The 22,824-nt window shown below is 33.8% G+C and overlaps 1 protein-coding gene across 1 annotated transcript; it reads left to right on the plus strand.

Annotated features, from left to right (window-relative positions):
• The first annotated feature begins 1,123 nt into the window (after window positions 1-1,123).
• On the plus strand, window positions 1,124-22,006 carry LOC108915352 (farnesol dehydrogenase-like). The gene is made up of 6 exons (XM_018721370.2): window positions 1,124-1,362; window positions 10,185-10,294; window positions 11,398-11,602; window positions 17,315-17,577; window positions 21,295-21,444; window positions 21,650-22,006. Exons 2-6 carry the CDS (start codon window positions 10,199-10,201, stop codon window positions 21,689-21,691), a joined length of 756 nt encoding a protein of 251 aa, XP_018576886.1. The 5' UTR covers window positions 1,124-1,362; window positions 10,185-10,198; the 3' UTR covers window positions 21,692-22,006.
• Window positions 22,007-22,824: the final 818 nt, after the last annotated feature.

The following is a 22,824-nucleotide window of genomic DNA, read 5'->3' on the forward strand; positions in this document are numbered from 1 at the left end:
TGATAAAACACGTACAGAAGTTCTTGGCGCATTTTCCATTATTTGTTGGACATTTTCTTTTAATTCTTCAGTCCGCTTTTTAGGTCGGCCGCTTCCTTCTTTTCTTGTTACACTGCCCGTTTCACGAAAAACATTAACACAACGCTGAACTGCACTTTGAAAAATTTTGTACTCAACAACGCCGGGAAATTGATTTTGAAATTCTATGAAACATTCCTCAATAGAATACTTCCATATTCCATCAATCTTGCGTCCATTTCTAAAGTAGGACTCTATGATAAACACTTTTTGTTCTTGAGAAAACACCATTTTAAAAAGCTTTTAAAACGAAAATATTCAAATTGATAGCGGCGATATAGCGCTTTGACAGATGACGTTTAAGTTCATTTGCTATACGCTACGCCCTACGTCCAAATATTCAGAACCAACTTGACCACGTTTTTATTTGAACGCTCGTTATTTGGCAGTCTGTAACTCCGTTGTTCTTCAACAAATCTTGATGATTATTTTTTAACTTAATGCTCTTTTCATAAACTTTCCGAATATGTAATAATATGTAACTATATCACGCGCGTGCGTCGTAAATTTAATTTTGCAACTAAGGCTAAAAAATAAAAAAAAAATTCAGGTTGTAAATTAGAAATTAAAAAAAAACCTATAGATATCAATGTATTATTATGTAATCTACCATGAAAAAATATCAGTGCTTTTGTGGAAGATCCTCGGGATCGTTCAGAATAATAATTAGTTAATTTGTTTACAAGGCCATAACTTGTAAACTATTCAACATACCGATTCCAGATTTCGTGTGAGTTATTAGACAATGATAAGGAATGAGAGGATGCGTTGCCAAAACGTTCTGGTAATAATAACGCAGTTTATAAATGTTTAATTTAAAAGTCATAAATAAACTTCTTCTGTTTATANGATGTAAGGAAAAATGTTCCTTGGAATACTTTCATTTGAAGAATCAGCACTTTCATTTCTATTATACCCTGTATTTGTTGTTAACCCACTCCCACCAACTTCACGGTGCATTTAGGAAACAAAAAACGCTCAAATACTTTATCCTTGCGGCGTATTCGTCGGCGGCAGGTATATAGAATTGATTTTCGACAATTTATTAGCATTATATTCCTACCTTCCTGGCTCAGTTGTCGTCGAGTTGTGCGAACAACTATTGCAACAATCGACCACCCACTTGGCATTAGTCAGTTCGTCAGCGACTGTCAATTAATTTCTAATTAATTACATTGGCCAAGCGTTTGCGAATTTCATATAATAGTCGCATCTAGTGTGCCGCAAAGTGTACCACATCGAAGGTCGGAAGTACCTAGTTGAAACAAGTTTACATAAAAAGAGGTGAGTTGTTATTTTTTTATGGTAAATTTAGGTTTAATTACGACAAACAGTTAGTTCACGAAAAAAAGTGAGATAATGTTACATACCTCTATTTTAAAATAGTGACATTAATGTGAGTTAATTACATACAGTGTGTTTGCGGATGGGCTACCACACTTTTTTATTGTTTATTTTTCGAAAAAAAGTTTGATAAAAAGTTTTGCTTTTCTTGGGAAGCCACGGGCAGTAATCAAATATGCAATAAATCATCCAACAAATTTGAAAATGTGACATTTTCCCTACGCAAGGTGCCTTTAATTTTTGTTTTCGTTAAAAACTGTATTTAACAAAGTTGTTCGAGAACTCAAGAAATGCTAAAAAAAAATAGTATACAACAAAATCTGTCCATTCAAACCAGTGTTTAATCATAAATTGCTTCATGGTGATGATGGTCGTCGTTTGGACTTTTGTTTAACAATGGGCGAGAAACTGATTGAAAACCGATTCTTTCGTAACAATATTTTATTTACTGTCGAATCAACATTCACAACTAATGGTGTGTTTCCTCCCAAAATTGTAGATACTGGGCTAAAGATAATCCAAATTTTGGATTGATAACTAACGGTAAAAAATCTAAAAAAGTAAATGTCTGGTGTAGCATAATGTATCATAAAATAATTATATATGAATCATTAGTTATTCCTGTTTTTGTTGAAAACGAAGTTTTTTGAAAACTAACAAAATTAAGAAAAGTTTTAGAATTAAATTCCCCATAAAATAAAGTAATAATTTTTTTTAAGTTTGTCAACGGGTTAAAATATTCTGTCAAATTTTATTGGTGCATCATCCCTTATCAACCCTTTAAAATGCTTCAATTGAACTCTATTTACTGTCGATCAATGCCCTTGGTACCCTCACACCGTGTACCAAACTTGTTTTTTTTAAGTTCAAGTATAAGAGTTAAGAAACTGAATAAAATCAAAAAATCTTATTTTTTACTTTTTTAAAATTGATTATTAACGATTTTTTGCATAAAATTTGTCTTTTAAATTTTTTAAATAAGCTATTTTAATAGGAAATTCAATTCTCTACAAAATTTTTCCTAAAAACCGAAATTTTGCTTCGTTTTCGTGTATTTAAAAAACTGCAAAAGTGCATTTTCAGCCTTATCTTCAATTTCAACCCTCTAATTTAATAGCACCCCTCGGTTTTTTCATTTTTAATAACCCTTCGAAGTCATGTGATGAAAATCCTTGAACGAATCCTTCCTTTTTTGCAAAAAATGAGAATTAAAACGTATAAGGGTAAATGCAACGAAAATCGAAAAATTGGCTAAGTTTGAGCGGCCTTATATCAGTCAATTCTCATCCAAAAATATTGTGCAACCTCTTTTTTTGAAGGAAATTTTATCTACTTTTTATATGAAGCAGTACCCAGCTAGCTTTACTAAAAAGAAAACTGGAGGCAAAAAAGCAAAAGAAATTATAAAATCGAATTGTTTGCTTTTTTCAAATTGTTTATTAACGATTTTTTGCATAAAATTTTCCTTTTAATTTTTTTAAATAAGCCATTTCGATGGGAAATCCAATTCTCTAAATAACGTTTCCTATGAACTATAGCGAAATTTTGTTCCTTTTCGAGCTACAATTAAAACACTGAAAGGGATGCATTTTCGCCCCTATCTCCAATTTGCACCCTTTAATTTAATAGCACTCCCCGGTTTTTTAATCTAAAATGACCCTTTGAACGATTTATGCAAGAAAATTGCTTGAGCGTCATATTCGTTTTACCCCTGTTTTTTGGATATAATCAATAGCCTATAGTGGGAGAAGGTCGGGAGATTAGGGGCAGTTGATATATAGGTGGACAATTTTGAATATTGTTGGTTATACAGGGTGAGTTTTTTTCGATGTTTAGTGTAGGGATCTGGGAAAGTAGCAGAGATACAAAAAAGTTTAAATGAGGAAAGATGTGCCGTTTTATGATCCTTATTAAATGTTACTTCTGTTTTTTGAAAAGCCGTCATGGCTGACTAGATATTTGGAAAAATCCGAATTTGGCCAGTTCCTTCAGATCCAAATCTTAAATTACAAAGTTCCACGTTTTGCAATATTAATAATAAGATAGTGTGATCAAATTGTTCGTGTGTACTTTCGTTTTCAAGTTATAACATAAACTTCAAGTTAAGAAAAAAAAAAAATTAAAATCGGAATACCTCGAACACATCCAGAAACTTTGCAAAATAGTGCATCAAAAAATTCAAATTGCAATTGTGCCAAAACTAACGGTTCAACAGCGCCTGCTTTGTACACATTTAAAGTACATATGATTCACTACTTTTGCGCACAGGGTCAGCTCTACAACTTAAAAAATTACGAAGTAATGAATTTTTTAAAAAAGCTAAATATTCCGATTTTTTCGGGTTTTTTTCGTTTCAAATTATCCGATCGGATCGATCGACTTCGCACTTAGTTTAGGTTTTATAAGCAAAAAACTAATAAAAAATGCGTTTTTTGCATAAAAATATTTTTCAAGAAATTAATTAATGGTAAATTGGAGTAGGAAACATATAAGCGTATATCTACAAACTGTCCTTTACATGATGATACAGTCCGTTTGCTACTATACTCCACGGCCGAAATTATAGAGAGTGATTCATACATAATATAGAAACACTATTACCGTAAAGTGTATAAAACTTAAAATGATTTTTATAACGGTTCAATATTATTTGCTTATGTGCCGCTCTCTTTGCACATCGATAGGATATATAACAGTCATAGACTGAGTTACACTGAACGCGATTTATTTCCTATCTCTGTCTATCGCACTTATTACAGATAGGGAAATGCTCTTTTTAGTGGGTGTAAACGGACGTATGTAGAATTCGAGTTAGCCGTAGTTAGAAACGTCAAACTATAAGCGCGCGCGAGGGTTTGCATATTCCGTGACTAGTTTTATAAATTAAAGAAATACAATAGGGACGTTTTAAAACGTAGGAATAATAATTAAAATGGATCAAAGTGCCGGTTGTAGCAAACGGTTTGTTGCTCATAAACGCCCTAACCTATGCGATGCGGAATTAATAATGGTAAAAAACGTGTATAAAGGAATTCGGTCGCGAAATTCTAATACAAGTGTAAGTGAAGCTGTTGATATGTGTAGTTCGTTGACAAAAGTATCCGTTGCTACTGTTTATCGTGCCATAAAAAATAGTGTAGAAGTGAATCCAAAGAAGAAAAAAGTGGAAACACGAGGGAGGAAGAAAATAGAAGTCGACGTTGACGTGAAATACTCCATACGTAGGAAAATTCATGGATTTTTCTTTAGAAATGAAATACCAACGATAAAGAAAATTCAAGCTGCAATAGCTGAAGATGAGGATATTCCTAATTTCTCTGATAAGGTTCTTAGAAGAATAATGCGTGACATGAATTTTCGATATTTGAAACGGAATCGGAATAGTATGCTCGTTGAAAAAGACGAAATTGTGGTATGGCGAAGAGAATACTTAGAAAAAATAAGAGAACTTCGTGCATCTGGTAAGAAGATATATTACATGGATGAAACATGGGTAAACGAAGGTCATACTGTATCAAAAGTTTGGCAGGATGGTAATGTTAAGAGTAAGAGACAAGCATTTTTAGATGGATTTTCTACTGGATTAAAGGCACCTTCTGGAAAAGGACGAAGATTGATTATAACACATATTGGAAGCGATACGGGATTTTTAGAAAATGGTTTGCATGTATTTGAGTCACGAAAAACGGGAGATTATCATGAAGATATGAACAGCGACGTGTTTGAAAAATGGTTTGAATATGTTTTATCATATCTGGAGCCAGGAGCAGTTGTTGTGATGGATAACGCACCTTATCATAGTAGAAGAGTTGAAATGTTACCGACATCAGCATGGAGAAAAGGAAATATTATGGACTGGTTACAATCGAAAAATATTGAATATACAGAAACCATGCTAAAAGTACAATTATTAAAAATTGTCCAAAGAGAAAAAGGTCAATACATTAAGTATGTAGTGGATGAGATGGCCAAAGATCGAGGAATTCGTGTACTCCGTTTACCGCCATACCACTGTGAATTAAACCCAATTGAGTTGGTTTGGGCACAAATAAAGAATGAAATCGCACGAAAAAACACCACCTTTAAAATAAACGACGTGAAATTATTATTACAGGATGCTATTAATCACGTCACTGCTGAAACATGGTGTAAGTGTATTGGACATGCACAGAAAGAGGAACAACGTATGTGGGATCTTGATACAACGGTAGAAGTGTTCATAGAACCAGTCATTATTCATTTGGGTGAAGATGATTCTAGTGATAGTGATAGCAACAGTGATATGTGAAATATATAATGTGAATAATGTGATATGTAAGTATTTAAATATATTAATAGTGAAGTGATTATGTGGCAGTGAAGTGAAAGTGTGACAGTGATAATATTCGTGAGATAATTATTATAAAATATGTAAGTACCTACTTAAATAAATATATTAATAGTAAACATTACAATATTTTGCGGCGGCGTAAGCCGGGTGGTGGTGGGTTATCGATGCCCAAGAGGGCATCGTTTTATAGAAAACACTTAAAATTTAAAAACAAAATGTTACTAAAATATTTTTGAAGTTTTCTCGATAAAACCTCTAAAAATAATAGATGTTATGTTTTATTATATTTTTTCCATATTTTCTACATCTTGTTGCCTTTTACGTATACACGCCTATGGATTTTCGATCCCCGCACGCCTCATCCTCCTTACTAGTCCAAGAGCTGGCGATGAATCACTCTCTATAATTTCGACCGTGGAGTATAGTATTTTTGTCACAAACAAAACCTCTATTGATTGGCCGAATAGCCACTAACTTGGCGGGAAAATTAAAAGCATAACCTGTAACTTTCCGCTTCAAAATTGATCAGAATTTTGTATCGACATTCCATTACCATATTTACAGTCTCTAATTATGTAAAAGGAAATGGAAAATCTATACAAATGACCACGTCGCGTACTTCATGTACATTATTAGTGCGATCATTATCAAAACGGATGTTTTCTACGAAATTACTTACAACAAAAAAATATAGAAATATACCTAAAGCTTAGTCATTCTTAATAACAAGATTAGAACGTTTAAATATTTAGCGACATTTTGTGGCAATTTCTGTGTAAGGCCGATACTTAATTTCTGTGAACTACGATTACGTGAGTAAGCTGTAATTGTAGTTACATGAATAACTTATGCGAAAATAAGACGTTGATAAGTGTGTTCTGATAAGGACGAGAAAGGCACATAGTGTGACACCGAAGGCCGTTGATTATTGAGAAGAAAAACACTTGTTCAGCTACTAGATACAGGGTGTCCCGTAAAGTATGTTACAAACTTTGGGTGGTGATAGTACATAAAAAAATATGACTAAAAACTCGAATAAACATAACCTCTTAAACGCACCATTTTGAAGTTACAGACCTTCAAATGTGGAACTATAAAAGTATTTTTATGATGTAACTCTTTGTTGGAAAAAAAAAACTTAATGAAATTTTCAGGGGCTAATCAGCTTTAGGAAATCAATAAATAATGCGGATATGAATAAAATCGAGAAAGCAGAAGGGTGTTTTTTTATCACCCTCTATACTATTTTTTGCCAAAAAAAATTTTTCTGCAAAGATACAGCAAATATCATAAGATTTTTAGAAAGACCATTGAATTTAGAAATTGTTTTGTCTCTTGTGTTTTTTATGTAAAATGTTTAATTTTCTAGTAAATTTACAAAATGCAGAGAGATGAGTGCTTCCGAATTATTTACATACATTTCTTAAGCCTAGTGAATTTTTAAGAATACAATCAATTTCCAATATAATTTTTTTAATTAAGTAACCAAAACAGAACTGAAACAAAATATGTTATTATAATAAATGTTCCTCCTTCTGCATCGATACATGCTGTCAGTCTCTTTATAAAGTTAAATCTGACTCTTTGGAATATGAATAGACTATTTATTATTAAATTAAAAATTTCTACAATTCACAACCTAAGTTGATCTTCTGTATCAACAGGGGTTGCATAAACTTGAGATTTCGCGTGTCCCCAAAGATAAAAATCGACAGGATTCAAGTCCGGTGATCGCGGTGGCCAGGCTATTGGTGCATTATATCCTCTTCCAATCCATCGATTAGGAAACCGCATATGTAGATACTCTCTAACATGAACACTGAAATGCGCAGGTGCCCCGTCATGGAGGTACCACATGTATTGTCTCAAATTTAAAGGAACATTTTCCATTAACTCAGGGAGATGGTTTTCTAGGAAGTTTAAATATTCTACTGCATCAAGCCTTTGAGGTAGAAAGAAAGGCCCGAGCAAATAGTCACCTATTATTCCAGCCCATACGTTGACTGAGAATCGGTGTTGGTGATGACTATCAATGGTAGCATGAGGATTTTCGTCTGACCATGCATGTGCATTGTGCAAGTTCAGTAAACCATCTCGTGTAAAGGTGGCTTCATCGGTAAATAAAATGGAGCTAATAAATTCCACATTATGTTGGTGATGGTTAAGTATTATTCGGCAGAATTCTAGGCGTCGGGGAAGATCTTCAGGCATTAAATGTTGCACTTTTTGGAGATGGTAGGCATAAAGGCCGTTTTCCTTCAAAACACGCCAAACTGACATTCTGGAAAGCTGTAACTGATTAGCTGCCCTTCGCACACTTTCTCCCGGATTTTGTTCAAAAGATCTCAAAATTTGTTCATCTTGCGCGGGTAGTCTTCTAGCAATTCTACCACAATGTATGTAACGGGGTACCACACTACCAGTTTCAATAATCCGTCTGTGAATCCGAGTAAATAATTGTGTAGACGGCTGACGTCTCTGCGGATAACGTTCTATGTATGTTCTTCGAGCAGCTGTTGCATTTCCATTACATAATCCATAAATAAAATGCATTTCGGCATATTCTTGATTAGTAAAACGATTGTTATCCGCCATTGTACTCACAAATTAATAATTCGTCAACAGACACGATTAAAATATGGTAACAAATGTCAACTATGTTAAAAGTGACAGGCGCCTACTTTTTGAATACGTCAAATTTAACACCTAGCGGTGAGTAAACTCCCTTTGCATTTTGTAAATTTATTAGAAAACTAATCATTTTACATAAAAAATGCAAGAGACAAAAAAATTTCTAAATTCAATGGTCTTTCTAAAAATCTTATGATATTTGCTGTATCTTTGCAGAAAAATTTTTTTTGGCAAAAAATAGGATACAGGGTGATAAAAAAACACCCTTCCGCTTTCTCAATTTTATTAATATCCACATTATTTATTGGCTTCCTAAAGCTGACTAGTCCCTGAAAATTTCATTATGTTTTCTTTTTCCAACAAAGAGTTACGTCACAAAAACTACTTTTGTAGTTGCACCTTTTAAGGCCTATAACTTCAAAACGGTGCGTTTAAGAGGTTATGTTTATTAGAGTTTTTAGTCATATTTTTTTATGTACTATCACCACCCAAAGTTTGTAACATACTTTACGGGACACCCTGTATAATAAAAAAGTTTTTGCTACACATTTGATTTACTGTGATTGTACAGGGTTAGTCACTACAATCTGACAACTTATTGTGAGTTTATTATTGAAATTACAAAAAAGTTTTTAATACAAAAATTTTAACATTTTTTTATGAATTTTTATAATACAGTTTTAGACAGACACAATTGAATAATAGAAATCACTAAATTAAAGGGAAAAAAATATTTTTTTTAATTGAACGCCCTATATTTTAGTGCAGAATTAGCTTCGTAAAATGTTTCTCTTTATAAAAATATATAATATGTTTAATGTTTAATGTTTAATTCAGGACTTTTCGACATATTTCAGTTTAAAACTATTTTTGAAAATATATAGGGTGTTCCATTAAAAAAATTATTTAATTTAGTGATTTGCATTATTCAATTGTTTATATTACATTTATATTGTTACATTTTGTTAACTTCAAACAGCTATAACTTTGTTAACTTAAATGGAACACCCTGTATTTTTTTATTCTGTCGTACGCAGATTGAAATTTCCTTTCAAGCCATATAAGCATTTTTCGGGTTGCCGTTACTACTTTTAGAGATATTTGCAATCTTCAATTTTTTGGGTAGTTTTTCTCGTATCAGACCTGTCGTCAAATTGGCCATGACCAGAAACACCGCAAAAACAATTGAAATAACATGACATTTGTCAAGTTAGTTGTCAAATTATTATTGCGTCTGAATAGTTTTGCCGAAAATTTAAATAAAAATGCCTGGGTATCGTTTAAATTATACTAATGAGGATTATTTTAATTTGTTTGTTATTTATGGAAAATGTGATACAGTAATTTCAAGAACATGTTGAGAATCGTTGATTTTTGGAAAATGTCACAAATTAATTTCAAGAACATGTAAGAATCTGTTGCTTTTTCCACCATATGTCAAAAAAATACATTGTTCCTTTTTTAAAAATATAATTTCCTGTTATATCTTAAAAGTGGCAATCTGACAACAAAGCGGTTGCTCTTATAAGATCGACCATGCCTTTTTACCATCGGATCATCGGATGTCAAATTTGACTTCAATCAGATAACACGAATGAATGTTACAGACAATTTATCAATAAAAAACACCCTGTATATTAGTGTTGTCGCCCTCAAAATTTGTACACTTCTAAAATTATACCTCTATTTACTACTATTTTAATTATTTTTTCAGTAAGTATCTAGGAGAACCTTTTCGGGTATTTTATTTTCGAACGAAATAAATATGCAACTTAATAATTCCTACATTTTTTTTTTCTAGCTTTACAGTAAATCATGGAGCGCTGGGTGGACAAAGTGGCAATCGTTACAGGAGCTAGCGCAGGCATTGGCGCTGCCATCAGCAAAGCTTTGGTAGAAAAAGGAATAATTGTAAGTAAAATGACTGTCCACCTACTCGTAAACACATTGGTGTGTGACGGACCTACTTTTGACGCAATATTGCTGTAATTGAAGATGTTGCTGTTGTGTTTGATATAAATTACTGCTGCTTTTCTTCTCGTTGTTGCTCTTGCTGCTGCTATTGTTATTGTTACATCTGCTACTGATGTCGCTGTTGTTGTCATTGTTGTTGTCGGTGCTGCTGCTGCTGTAGTTGTTGTTAATGTTATTCTTGATCTTGCTGCTGCTGTTGTTGTAGCTGTTGCTGTTGTTAGCTGCTGCTGCAGTCGTGGTTGCTGCTGCTTTTTTGTTGTTTTTATTGTTGCTGCTATTATTGTTGTTGCTGCTGAAACTGCTGTTGTCGTTGTTGTTGTTATTGATCATGTTGGTGTTACTGCTGTAGTAGTAGTTAGTAGTAGTAGTTGTTATTGACGTTGTTGCTGATGCTATTGTTGCTGTTATTGTTACTACTGTTGTTGTTGTTGTTGTTATGATTGACGTTGTTGCTGCTGCTATTGTCGTTGTTAGTGCTGTCGGTGCCGCCGCTACTGCTGTTGTTGCTGCTGTTGTTTTGGATTATGTTGTAGTTGTTGTCACTGTTGTTGTTGTTGGTGGTGGTGGTGTTGTTCCTCACATCATTCTTTACTATCAGACTACAAATTTTTGCCCTAAAATTTTGAAAAACAAGTGAAATACGACTAAAAAAAGAAATAGCATAAAAATGAATCCTTGATCGATATAAAATTCTGCACATTCTTGCTCAAATAACCATTTCCGCATCTCTTAAGATAACAAAGATACATGTATTGGTAAATTAGAAAGTTGTAACCTTGTACATGCCTTCAGTATCTGAACAACTGGTTTCTCTTCATTTAAGACTAAGTTCAACTTATAAAATCTAAAAAAAAAACATATGTTTGTTCAATACTTCTCAAATAAACCATTTTTCTTTCCTCGTCGCGTGTCTGTCAAAATTTGGGGATGTTTTACAGACGAAACCGTATGCACATAAAACGGAATCGATCAAACAAATAAAATATTTACAAGTTTCATAAATTGTGCACGCCCTTAGAAACAATTTTTGTTTTGTCCAGGTCGTGGGGCTAGCCAGAAGAATAGAGAAGATAGAAGAGCTATCCAATAATTTGGTGGATGCGCCGGGAAAACTATATGCAGTGCGCTGCGACGTGACTAAGGAGGATGATATTCTAAAAGCTTTCAAATGGGTGACCGACCATATTGGACCTGTGCATATTCTAGTCAACAATGCTGGTCTGACCAGGCCAACCCATCTTCTAGGTAAGACGAGAAAGCTGGTTATAATAGATCATAACTATAATTGTACTGGGAGAAAGGCAAATACACTGATTGTAAGAAATCATGATTTGATAAAAATTCACTTGCGTCAGCAAAAAAGCTGTATACAATAGAGGACAGATATGCAATTCAATTGCAGAAAAAAGTATGTCAATATATACAGGGTGGTCGCGATGTAATGGGCCAAAATTCATGACTAGTTTCCTGACGTGAAAATTTTGCGATTTAGACAAACTCACCTTAGTCCAAAAGTTGATACTTACAGAGATACAGGGTGTTTAATGCAAAATATTATTTTAGTTTTTTCTTATTTATTTCATAATAAATGCTCATATTGAGATGAAATTTTGGTGTTAGGGGTTTTCTGAGGCGAGAGATTGAAATCATAACATGGTTTGCTTGTAGCTCATAGAGAGCGCCACCTGCGCTAGGTCGAATGCGTTGAAAACGACAGAACTTTTTTATGTTTCAAAAATCTAATTATCAGGTAGCAAATTCTGATTTTACAACTTCTTTTACATAAAAATGCTATACTTTTTGATAGTCGCTACCTTGCACCGTTCTCAAGATATTTAGCTTTGGTAATTCGAGTAATCAAAATAAGGTACGAATGTCAAAAAGAACAAGAGTTTATTTCAAATTATAAATTGTGATGAACAATTGAATATCGAATATTATAATAAATGTTCAATATTCTTGTTACGAAATGATTCGGCGGCATTTACAATTTTCTGCCATAGCTCTTCGCGGGTGTTTATAGTTTTTATATAGACAACTGATTTCATGTAGCCCCAGAAACAAAAATCCATAGGATTAAAGTCAGGACTACGAGGAGGCCATAATATTCGACTCCCACGACCGATCCAACGATCCGGAAAAATGTGGTCAAGATAGTTCCGTACTCTGACAGAATAATGAGGGGGAGCTCCATCTTGCATGAAAAATAGATTTTGCCGTGTATTCAGTGGTAAATCGTCGAGGTAGTCAACTAAATGGTGCTGCAGGAAATCTAAATACAAGTCACCATTTAGATTTGGAGGAAGCTCATGTGGACCCAAAAGGTGATTTCCTATGATTCCGCACCAAACATTTATCTTAAATTCATGTTGGAAGTGACGCTCACTGACTACGTGAGGATTTTCATTATCCCATATGTGCTTGTTTCTAAAATTGAAAATTCCTCGACGAGTAAAGGTCGCTTCATCAGTGAATAGTACATTATCCAAAAATTCCTGGTCAAGGTTTTGCTGATTGCGCATAAAATGAGCAAATTGTAATCTAGCTGGTAAGTCTGCTGCTAAAAGATTTTGCACGGGTGTAAAATGGTAGGGATATAAATTTTCCTTGTGAAAGATTTTGAGAACTGTTGTTTTACTAACACCGGTTTCTCTAGCTACCTGCCTGCTGCTAACTTCTGGATTTCCTGCCACTCTTACTAAAATTTCTTCTTCTTGGTGAACTGTAACAGTACGCCCTGCGTTGTCTCTTTTAGGACGAAAACTACCAGTTTCTCCAAGTCTATTAAAAAGTTCTTGAAATAGTTTCCGATTTGGTTGCCTTCTATTCGGATACAACTCTGAATACCGACGAAGCGCTCGACGTCCAACATAATCTGATTGCGCATAAACGCAAACCATATCGCGCATTTCTCCATTTGAAAATAAATTATGGCGTGGCATGTTATCTCGCACTACGATTTAGATCATAAAGTAAAGAATACTTTTAATAAGGCACGAATAATACTGTAATATTACTGACAGCACTAAGATAAGTGGAAAATGTCAAAATTGGATTTTAACATAAGCCTACTTGAAAATTTTTGCCGATTTGTAATTGAATGCAAATACATTGGAATTTTCAATGGCAAATTTTACGAGAACGGTGCAAGATAGCGACTATCAAAAAGTATAGCTTTTTTGTGTAAAAGAAGTTGTAAAATCAGAATTTGCTACCTGAGAATTAGATTTTTGAAAGATAAAAAAGTTCTGTCGTTTTCAACGCATTCGACCTAGCGCAGGTGGCGCTCTCTATGAGCTACAAGCAAACCATGGATATATTTCAATCTCTCGCCCCAGAAAACCCCTAACACCAAAATTTCATCTCGATATGAGCATTTATTATGAAATAAATAAGAAAAAACTAAAATAAAATTTTGCATTAAACACCCTGTATCTCTGTAAGTATCAACTTTTGGACTAAGGTGAGTTTGTCTAAATCGCAATATTTTCACGTCAGGAATCTAGTCATGAATTTTGGCCCATTACATCGCGACCACCCTGTATATATATTTTTATTTATTTCTAATTAAAAAAAATACTTTTTTATTTATTATTTTTAATAATTTTTTATGGACATAGAAATCGAGGTTTCTTATGTAAAATTGCTTTAGCGCTGTCGCAAAAAAATTTCAAAGAAAACAGATTTTTCTGGAAAATATTAAAAAGCGCATAATTAATTCGTATGTAGAGGGTTTCTCATACTATATCGATTCGATAATATGGGCCTACTGTGAGGGTACAAAAAATTTAAATATAATTTGGGACGTGGTGTAAAATGGGATGAGATGATTTTGAATCGAAAGTATTATCTTTGGGTTTTGACAGAAACGACTAATGATTTTTACCAGAAACATGCCCAAATTTTTTGTCTGTTAAAAAGCTTTATTTTTTCTAATAAACTTTTATTAGATAAATTTTTCTGTATCACTTCCCATTTAAAAGTTATAAGCAATATCGCCCTAAAGAGTCTCCTAAGAAATACCACCTAGAAATCACATTAGCTGTGGAAGGATCAAGTAGCCGTTGGAAAATAATTGAATGTTCGTTATTTAAAGTGCATAAATGTCACAAAATACTTGTCATTACTCATGAACGTCAAACGTATAACTTTTGTGTTTACAAAATGTTTTCTCATTCAGACAAAGTTGATACGTTGTTAATTTATGGCGAGTCACAAAAATATTCATGAAGAGCTGTTGAGTTATATCCAGAAAGGTATCCAGAGCGCCTCATTCCTGGTCATAGAACCTTTGCAAGATTGGAGGCGACCTTGCGACGAAATGAAGATGCATTTTCTGTTTGAAAAAATCAAATAATTGACTGAAGGGTATGAAACAATGTTAATAAAACTAGACTGTTACAGATTTCGAACAAAATCCACACGAAACTCTATACGCCAGGCTAGCCGGGAATTGAATTTGGATAAATCGGCCGTTCAACGAATTTCAAAGACCAGTGAGTATCATGACTACAAAATTCACAATTTGGAGTATTTGCCTGAGCGTCACATTGAAAACAGACTTAATTTTATAGCTCAAATTGTAGTAAATATAGAAATTGTTGATCAGAACCTTTTTCGGTACGTTCTTTGGACGGACCAAAGTCGGTTTGTCAGTAATGACATGAAATTGAAAAACAGTATTGTATTGACCGTTGCTAGGCGGTTGCTAGGAAAACTGTACGATTTTTTTTACCAAGCTGTGCGATTTTTTTACCGTACGTAATATGAATCTTACATTGATCGCAGACGGTGTGTTTTTAAGTATTTACAGTAGTGGTCGTAGGTAAAATAATAAAATCATTTGGCATACCCGATGTTACAACAACAATTGTTCAAAATTATATCCACCAACGTGTAAACACATTTGGGTCCGTCGTCCACGAACTAACACAAATGCTGTCTTGTTTCACAATAACACAAATACTTCACCATAATACAAATGTTGTCTTGCTTCACCATAAATTAAAACGATATCTATCAACTCCGAGTTGCTATACACGCAAACCATTTTTGACACTAACTACCAAAAAAGTATTGTAAACACTACAGATAACAGGTAAACACTATCGCAACGACGATTGCAAAATCGGATTTCAGTATTCGGAGTCGCTGAGGCCCCGTGGCTCTCCACGCGTATTGCGAATGACGCTAGAGACTACAGTTGTCCAGCTATGTAGTGGTTGAATGTACTATAACTTCAATAATTTTTTTCTCGAAAACTGTAAGGATTTTACAAAAATTTTTTTTACGATATTGACTCCATTTCTCATGCAGCATCTATTCCCAAATTTTTTTGGATAAGTTGTGAATCACCCTGTATATGTAGTATGAAAGCGTTTGCCTCATTTTTTAAGTTTAGTTATTGTTTTCATCATCTTTTGTTTTAACTGTATTAAAGAATTATCGAGTTTAATTCTTCTATTTATTCTCAATGACATTTATGCGCTTTAAACAACGAGCATTCAATTATTTTCCAATGACTACTTGATCCTTCCACGGCTAATGTGATTTTCAAGTGGTATTTCTTTCGAGACTCTTTAGGTCGATATTGCTTATAACTTTTAAACGGGTGGTAATACAGAAAAATTTCTCTAATAAAAGTTTATTAGAAGAGAGTATTTAATAGGAAAAAAATGTGGGTATGTTTCTGGAAACATATAATTTATGACGTCATTAATCCTTACTTTCGATTAAAAATTGAGGTTACCCATACAATACCACGTGTCCCAAATTTTATTTAAATTTTTTGTATCCTCGCAGTAGGCCCGTACTATCGAGCTTGCGACACCCTGTGAATCCTCGAAAACCTATAAAGTGATACGATTGATGCTCATAAATATTCAAACCTCGGAAAACTGTACTTATAAGATTTTCCAAGAAATTTCCGCAATTTTCTTTCTTCTAATTCACTTTTGTTATTTAAAAATGAATTGACCACTATTTGGCTATTGGGAAAATTGAAATTTTTAGACGACGGTGAAATTCCTTANCGTGGCTCTCCACGCGTATTGCGAATGACGCTAGAGACTACAGTTGTCCAGCTATGTAGTGGTTGAATGTACTATAACTTCAATAATTTTTTTCTCGGAAACTATAAGGATTTTACAAATTTTTTTTTACTATATTTACTCCATTTCTCATGCCGCATCTATTCCCAATTTTTTTTTGGATAAGTTGTGAATCACCCTGTATATGCAGTATGAAAGCGTTTGCCTCATTTTTTAAGTTTAGTAATTGTTTTCATCACCTTTTGTTTTAACTGTATTAAAGAATTATCGAGTTTAATCCTTTTAATTATTCTCAATGACATTTATGCGCTTTAAACAACGAGCATTCAATTATTTTCCAATGAATACTTGATCCTTCCACGGCTCATGTGATTTTCAAGTGGTATTTCTTTTGAGACTGTTTAGGACGATATTGTTTATAACTTTTAAACGGGTGGTAATACAGAAAAATTTATCTAATAAAAGTTTATTAGAAAAAAGAGAGCTTTTAATAGGAAAAAAATGTGGGTATGTTTCTGGAAACATATATTTTATGACGTCATTAATCCTTCCTTTCGATTAAAAATTGAGCTTACCCGTATAATACCACGTGTCCCAAATTTTATTTAAATTTTTTGTATCCTCGCAGTAGGCCCGTACTATCGAGCTTGCGACACCCTGTGAACCCTCGAAAACCTATAAAGTGATACGATTGATGCTCATAAATATTCAAACCTTGGAAAACTGTACTTATAAGATTTTCCAAGAAATTTCCGCAATTTTCTTTCCTATAATTCACTTTAGTTATTTAAAAATGAATTGACCACTATTTGGCTATTGGGAAAATTGAAATTTTTAGACGACGGTGAAATTCCTTACCGCCAAACGCAAATATTTTTTTTACAAAAGTGCACGAACGCTTCCACAGATGGCGCTACTGACGAATGGCGGCGCATCTTCGAAGTCAACGTCCTGGCGCTGTGCATCTGCACCCGGGAGGCCGTGAAGATCATGAAGGAGAACGACATCGCGGGGCACATCGTCCACATGAACAGCGTGGCGGGCCACTACGTCCCAAACATGCCCAAGCCCAATTTCAACGTGTACCCCGCCTCCAAATTCGCTGTGACGGCCCTGACAGAGAGCTTGAGACAAGAATTGAGATACCACGAACTGGGAATTAAAGTTACTGTAAGTTTCCTCCGGTATGTATTAAAAACAGTGGCGGTTCGTGACCTTGTGAATAGGTGAGGCCTGTGGCTGTTTTATTATGTGGTCAATAAAGAAAAAAAAAGTATCACAGTCAAAATTTTTTAAATTTTTAATTTTAATTTTTAGTTCAGGTTTATTTTATTAACCTGCTCTTAAATAATCATAAATTAAAAAATTGAATATCATCAGAACATTAGAAATGTTATTTACAATAAATTTAACAGAAACAAAACAAAATGATATACAGGTGTTTCAGTTCGAGTGAATCCAACTTTAACTACAAATAGAACTCAATAAATAATTCAGAATAGCCTTATAAAGCAAGGGTCTAAGTCTTACCGTTTCCACTGTACAGGCTGGTCCATTTTCGGTGGGATTTCAGGATATCTCAGAAACTACTAAATATATGATAAATCTGACACCACGTGCTCGAGCTCGATTTTCATGGCAAACACGACTGTCAAATCAGAAATTTGCTATCTTCATTTGTTTCTGAGTTACAGGGCGTTCCTCGTTATTGTGACACTTTTGAACATGTCTGTAGCTCAGCTGTTAACTAAGGTAGAGTTAAAGTGAAAACTGCTCAAGACTAATTCTTTGGCGTAGAATTGAATGCCGGTATTAGATTTTTAGTATGTCTTAAGATTCCGGAGTTATGACCCAAAGTTATATTTTTGTAAATGGAAATCGTAGCTAGTCACGACCTAAAAAAATGGATATTTTTTTTTGCTTTTCAGCAATATATCACATGCTATAGTTATTTTTACAAACACAGGAGATACGGGGTGTTTTATATATAAATTCGATCCTTTTTACATTTTAATATGGCTGGTTATGAAAATACATACAAAACTATAATTCTTACTTTTACAAAACTCATATTTAGAGAGCGGACAATGTGTGTCTTTAACCCGAAGAATAGGTCAAATTTTGGTAGAGATGTGTACGCGTTCAAAAATGTATTGTGTATATACTATGCAAAATATAATTATTATTTATAGCAAATATATCGTATTATCCTCGCGAAGATTTGTACCCTTTATTTAAAATCCATAAATCATATGAACAGGTTAAATAACGAGAAAATAATTAAGTCAATTTAGTTCTAAAGAAATGAAATGACACTCGCGCTCGTCTCTAGTCCATCCGTCGACATCGATTGCGTTTATCGAATTCCTATTGGTCAGAATTCAAACTGCAGCCCTGTTATGAATGGAGCGTGAGCTGGACTACTCTATCATGTGCGGCGCCTGAGGATATTCGTTACATTGACTCCTAATTTCCAATTAAAAGAAAGACACTATTTTTAACCGAACTTTATTTAATAAATATGTAGTATACAATTTCTGATTTTCTAAATATTTTATAACGCCTAAAAATGTATGTACCGTGAAATTTTCGTGAATTATCACGTAAATTTCCGATGCATACCCGACACGCCACTGCGTCGTGGATAATGTATCTAGGTTTATGAATGACATATCTATGTTCAAGGTTAAAGACACAAATTGTCCGCTCTCTGCTCATATCTGTTGTAAAAATATGACATTTAATTAAAATATATATTACAGATAAGAAAAGACTTTTTTCAAATTTTTATTCCACTTCAACTCAAGTTACAATATTAAACGTAAATTAAACAATAGTAAATACCTACATCATCATCTAAATGTTCAAATTGCCGTCCCTCAACTGTTACACATTTCGCGCATCTTCTGGCAACGCTTCTAGTAAATGTATATTTGAAATATTATTAAAAGAATTTTCAACATTTCGTCGAAGTTCCTGGAAAAGGGATTTTAAATATAATATCTTTTAGAAAACCCCAAAGGAGAAAGTCCAACGGACTCAAATCAGGTTACCTAGCTGGCCATCTGATCGGTCCGTTTGTTCCTATACACCTATCTCCTAAAATTTCGTTAGTATTATGTTATCATAAGAGTATATGTTGTGCATTTAAAATAAACATCATATTTTTACAACAGATATGAGTTATGTAAAAGTAAGAATTATAGTTTTATATGTATTTTCATAGCCAGCCATATTAAAAAGGAAAAAAGAAGTAATTTATATATAAAACGCCCCATATCTTCTGTGTTTGTAAAAATAATTATAGTATGTGATATATTGCTAAAAAGCAAAAAAAAATATCTATTTTTTTTTAGGCCATGATCAGCTACGATTTCCATTTAAAAAAATATAACTTTGGGTCATAACTCCGAAATCTTAAGATCTACTAAAAATCTAATACCGGCATTCAAGTCTACGCCAAAGAATTAGTCTTGATAAGTTTTCACTTTACCTCTAACTTATTTAACAGCTGAGATACAGGCATGTTTAAAAATGTGACAATAACAAGGAACGCCCTGTAACTCAGAAACAAATGAAGATAGCAAATTTCTGATTTGACAGTCGAGTGTGCCATGAAAATCGATCTCGAGAACGTCGTGTCAGATTTATTGTATATTTAGTAGTTTCTGAAATACCCCGAATTCCCATCGAAAATTGACCAACCTGTACAGGGACGTATTGGTTGGTTTTTAAAATCATATTATTTATTAAATCTTTGCTATGCTTTAACAAATTGATTCAAATTTGGTGTGGTGTTACCATTTACATATGTGCATAATTGACTGTAAAATTTACAAATTTATGTAAGTCAGTGGCGTAAGAATGGGTAGTAAAGCGGGATTTTTTTACCCCAACTTCTACGCCAATGACCTAATAATCATTTGGGATTCATTGTTAGATTCTGAATTGTTTATCGAGTTCTATTTGTAGTTAAAGTTTGTTTCACTCAAACTGAAACATCCGTTTTGTTTCTGTTAATTTTATTGTAAATAACATTTCTAAAGTTCTGATGTTAAAATTTTTAATTTATGTTTGATTATTTAAGAGCAGGTTAATAAAATAAATCTGAACTAAAAATTAAAATTTAAAATTTAAAAAGTTTTGCCTGCGGCACTTGTATTTATAAACCTGTATTTACCTAATACCTAATTAAAAAAAATCCTACTTGGTTTAAGAATACACAGGGCCACACAATGAAATTGAGAGTTACCTTCTCTCAGCCCAATTGATTCACATGTTTTAGAGGTCACTGATCACGATCCCGGTATCCGTATAACCCCAACACGGCTGGATCAATGTCAAATGAAGGTCAAATTTCGTTTTTTGAATGAATTTTTGACCCCGGATTCCGAAAGAGCTTGAAATTTTACGTCCAAATACGTGTCAACCCGTTGATGAAAGTGACCTTTATTTGACCTTAATCTAGACGCGCTGGGGTCACGTGGACATTGGATTCGTGATCAACGGTCCAAAAAACGTAAAAGTCAACTGGTCCGAGATCCGACGTCTCGTTTCGAAGCGGAAATCTGAGCCGGTAGATTCAAATCTCACATTCGACCTTTAAATGACCTCCAGATAATCTCCAGAGGTCACTTTCACCACTAGGTCAACACGTATTTGGACGTAAAATTTCTAGCTGTTTCTGATTCCGGGGTCAAAAAAGTTATACCATTCAAAAAACGAAATTTGACCTTCATTTAACCTTAATCCAGACGTGCTAGGGTTATACGAATACAGCTGCTTCATACGACGAGCCGCCACTGATTAAAAATATGGATAGTTGGTCGCGTGGGCTTGCACAAAGAAAAAATTAGGGGAAGGCTAGTGTTTGCAACATTCTTGCAGAGTATTAGTCCGGGAGTGGTGGGAACCGAGTTTTCCGACGGTTTTCCCGACGACGGCACTAAAGAAGCAATCGACGCCTTACCTAGACTCAAGGCGGAAGACATCGCAGAGGGCGTGATGTACGTGCTGTCCACAGGTCCTGGCGTTCACGTGAGTGACATTTTTTTTAGTTGACTTACACTTCCTATTACACTGAAATAAACAATGACAAATAGCGTCATACGATCATTAATGGTATTAACCTGATAACAGGAGGTATACAGGCAGATGGTACTAAATAAAAATAATTTTTGGCTAAATATTGCAACAACTTTATGATTTATTAAATGACAAAGTACTTTTTTTTTAATTTTAGGTGCAAGAACTCACAATACGCCCCCTGGGAGAAATGTTCTAAGTTGCATGCCTTCAAAGAATCATACCAACACTCAACACCATAGGTACTGACGTCAACACGACGCCAATTTGCAAGATTTAAAAAATATGCACGCAATTTTGATGGAGTTCCCAGCATTTCAGTACCATTTTAAACAGCAATCAATTGTACACTATATGTATTTGTATGTTTTCAATCATACCAAACCAAATAGTAGTTATTTGGTATACAGGGTGTCTCATAATTCGCTGCTAACCCTGAACAGGCGGATTCTATGGTCAAAACTAAGTAAAAAAGTTCATATGAACATGGGTCCGGACATGCTTCCTAAGGGCACAGGGACCCATTGAAGAGGGAGGAATGGAAATCATTTTTTTGCAATATCTCTCAATCGCGTTGTGATAAATGAATGAAATTTGGTATACACAGCTAAATTTTGATGAGCAATTTGATGGACTAATCCATTTATTTCCACAAGGTCCATTGGGGTGGGTACGGGGGGGCCCTTGGTACTTTGCGTGTGTAACTTTTTCATCTTTGACTTTTTAACAAATTGGACAGCAAATTCCGTTTTCCCGAACTGTTTTACGTTAAAAAGGTACTCTTGTTTCAAATCGTTATCTTTAACGGTTTCTGAGAAAATCGCTCTTGAATTAATCCCACTTTGGTCAATTTCATAGTAATTTAAACAAAAAAAATTTTTTTGTTTAAATTTAATCTAATTTTAATAAAAAAATAATAATAAAAAATTAAATTAAATAAAAATTAATCCTTTAAATGGAAAAGAGAGGAAAGGAAAATTATTATTATTTTTTTTTGTTTAAATTACTATGAAATTGACCAAAGTGGGATTAATTCAAGAGCGATTTTCTCAGAAACCGTTAAAGATAACGATTTGAAACAAGAGTACCTTTTTAACGTAAAACAGTTCGGGAAAACGGAATTTGCTGTCCAATTTGTTAAAAAGTCAAAGATGAAAAAGTTACACACGCAAAGTACCAAGGGCCCCCCCGTACCCACCCCAATGGACCTTGTGGAAATAAATGGATTAGTCCATCAAATTGCTCATCAAAATTTAGCTGTGTATACCAAATTTCATTCATTTATCACAACGCGATTTGAGAGATATTGCAAAAAATGATTTCCATTCCTCC

Source organism: Anoplophora glabripennis, unplaced genomic scaffold (assembly GCF_000390285.2).
Source record: "Anoplophora glabripennis isolate ALB-LARVAE unplaced genomic scaffold, Agla_2.0 scaffold155, whole genome shotgun sequence".
Lineage (NCBI taxonomy): Eukaryota > Metazoa > Arthropoda > Insecta > Coleoptera > Cerambycidae > Anoplophora > Anoplophora glabripennis.

Bases quoted from the DNA above. Each gene is read 5' to 3' on its own strand.
- LOC108915352 (XM_018721370.2), top strand. From the start codon at position 10,199: ATGGAGCGCTGGGTGGACAAAGTGGCAATCGTTACAGGAGCTAGCGCA. The intron at 11,603-17,314 runs GTAAGACGAGAA...ACGCTTCCACAG, and splicing joins CAGGCCAACCCATCTTCTAG to ATGGCGCTACTGACGAATGG. The intron at 21,445-21,649 runs GTGAGTGACATT...TTTTAATTTTAG, and splicing joins CCACAGGTCCTGGCGTTCAC to GTGCAAGAACTCACAATACG.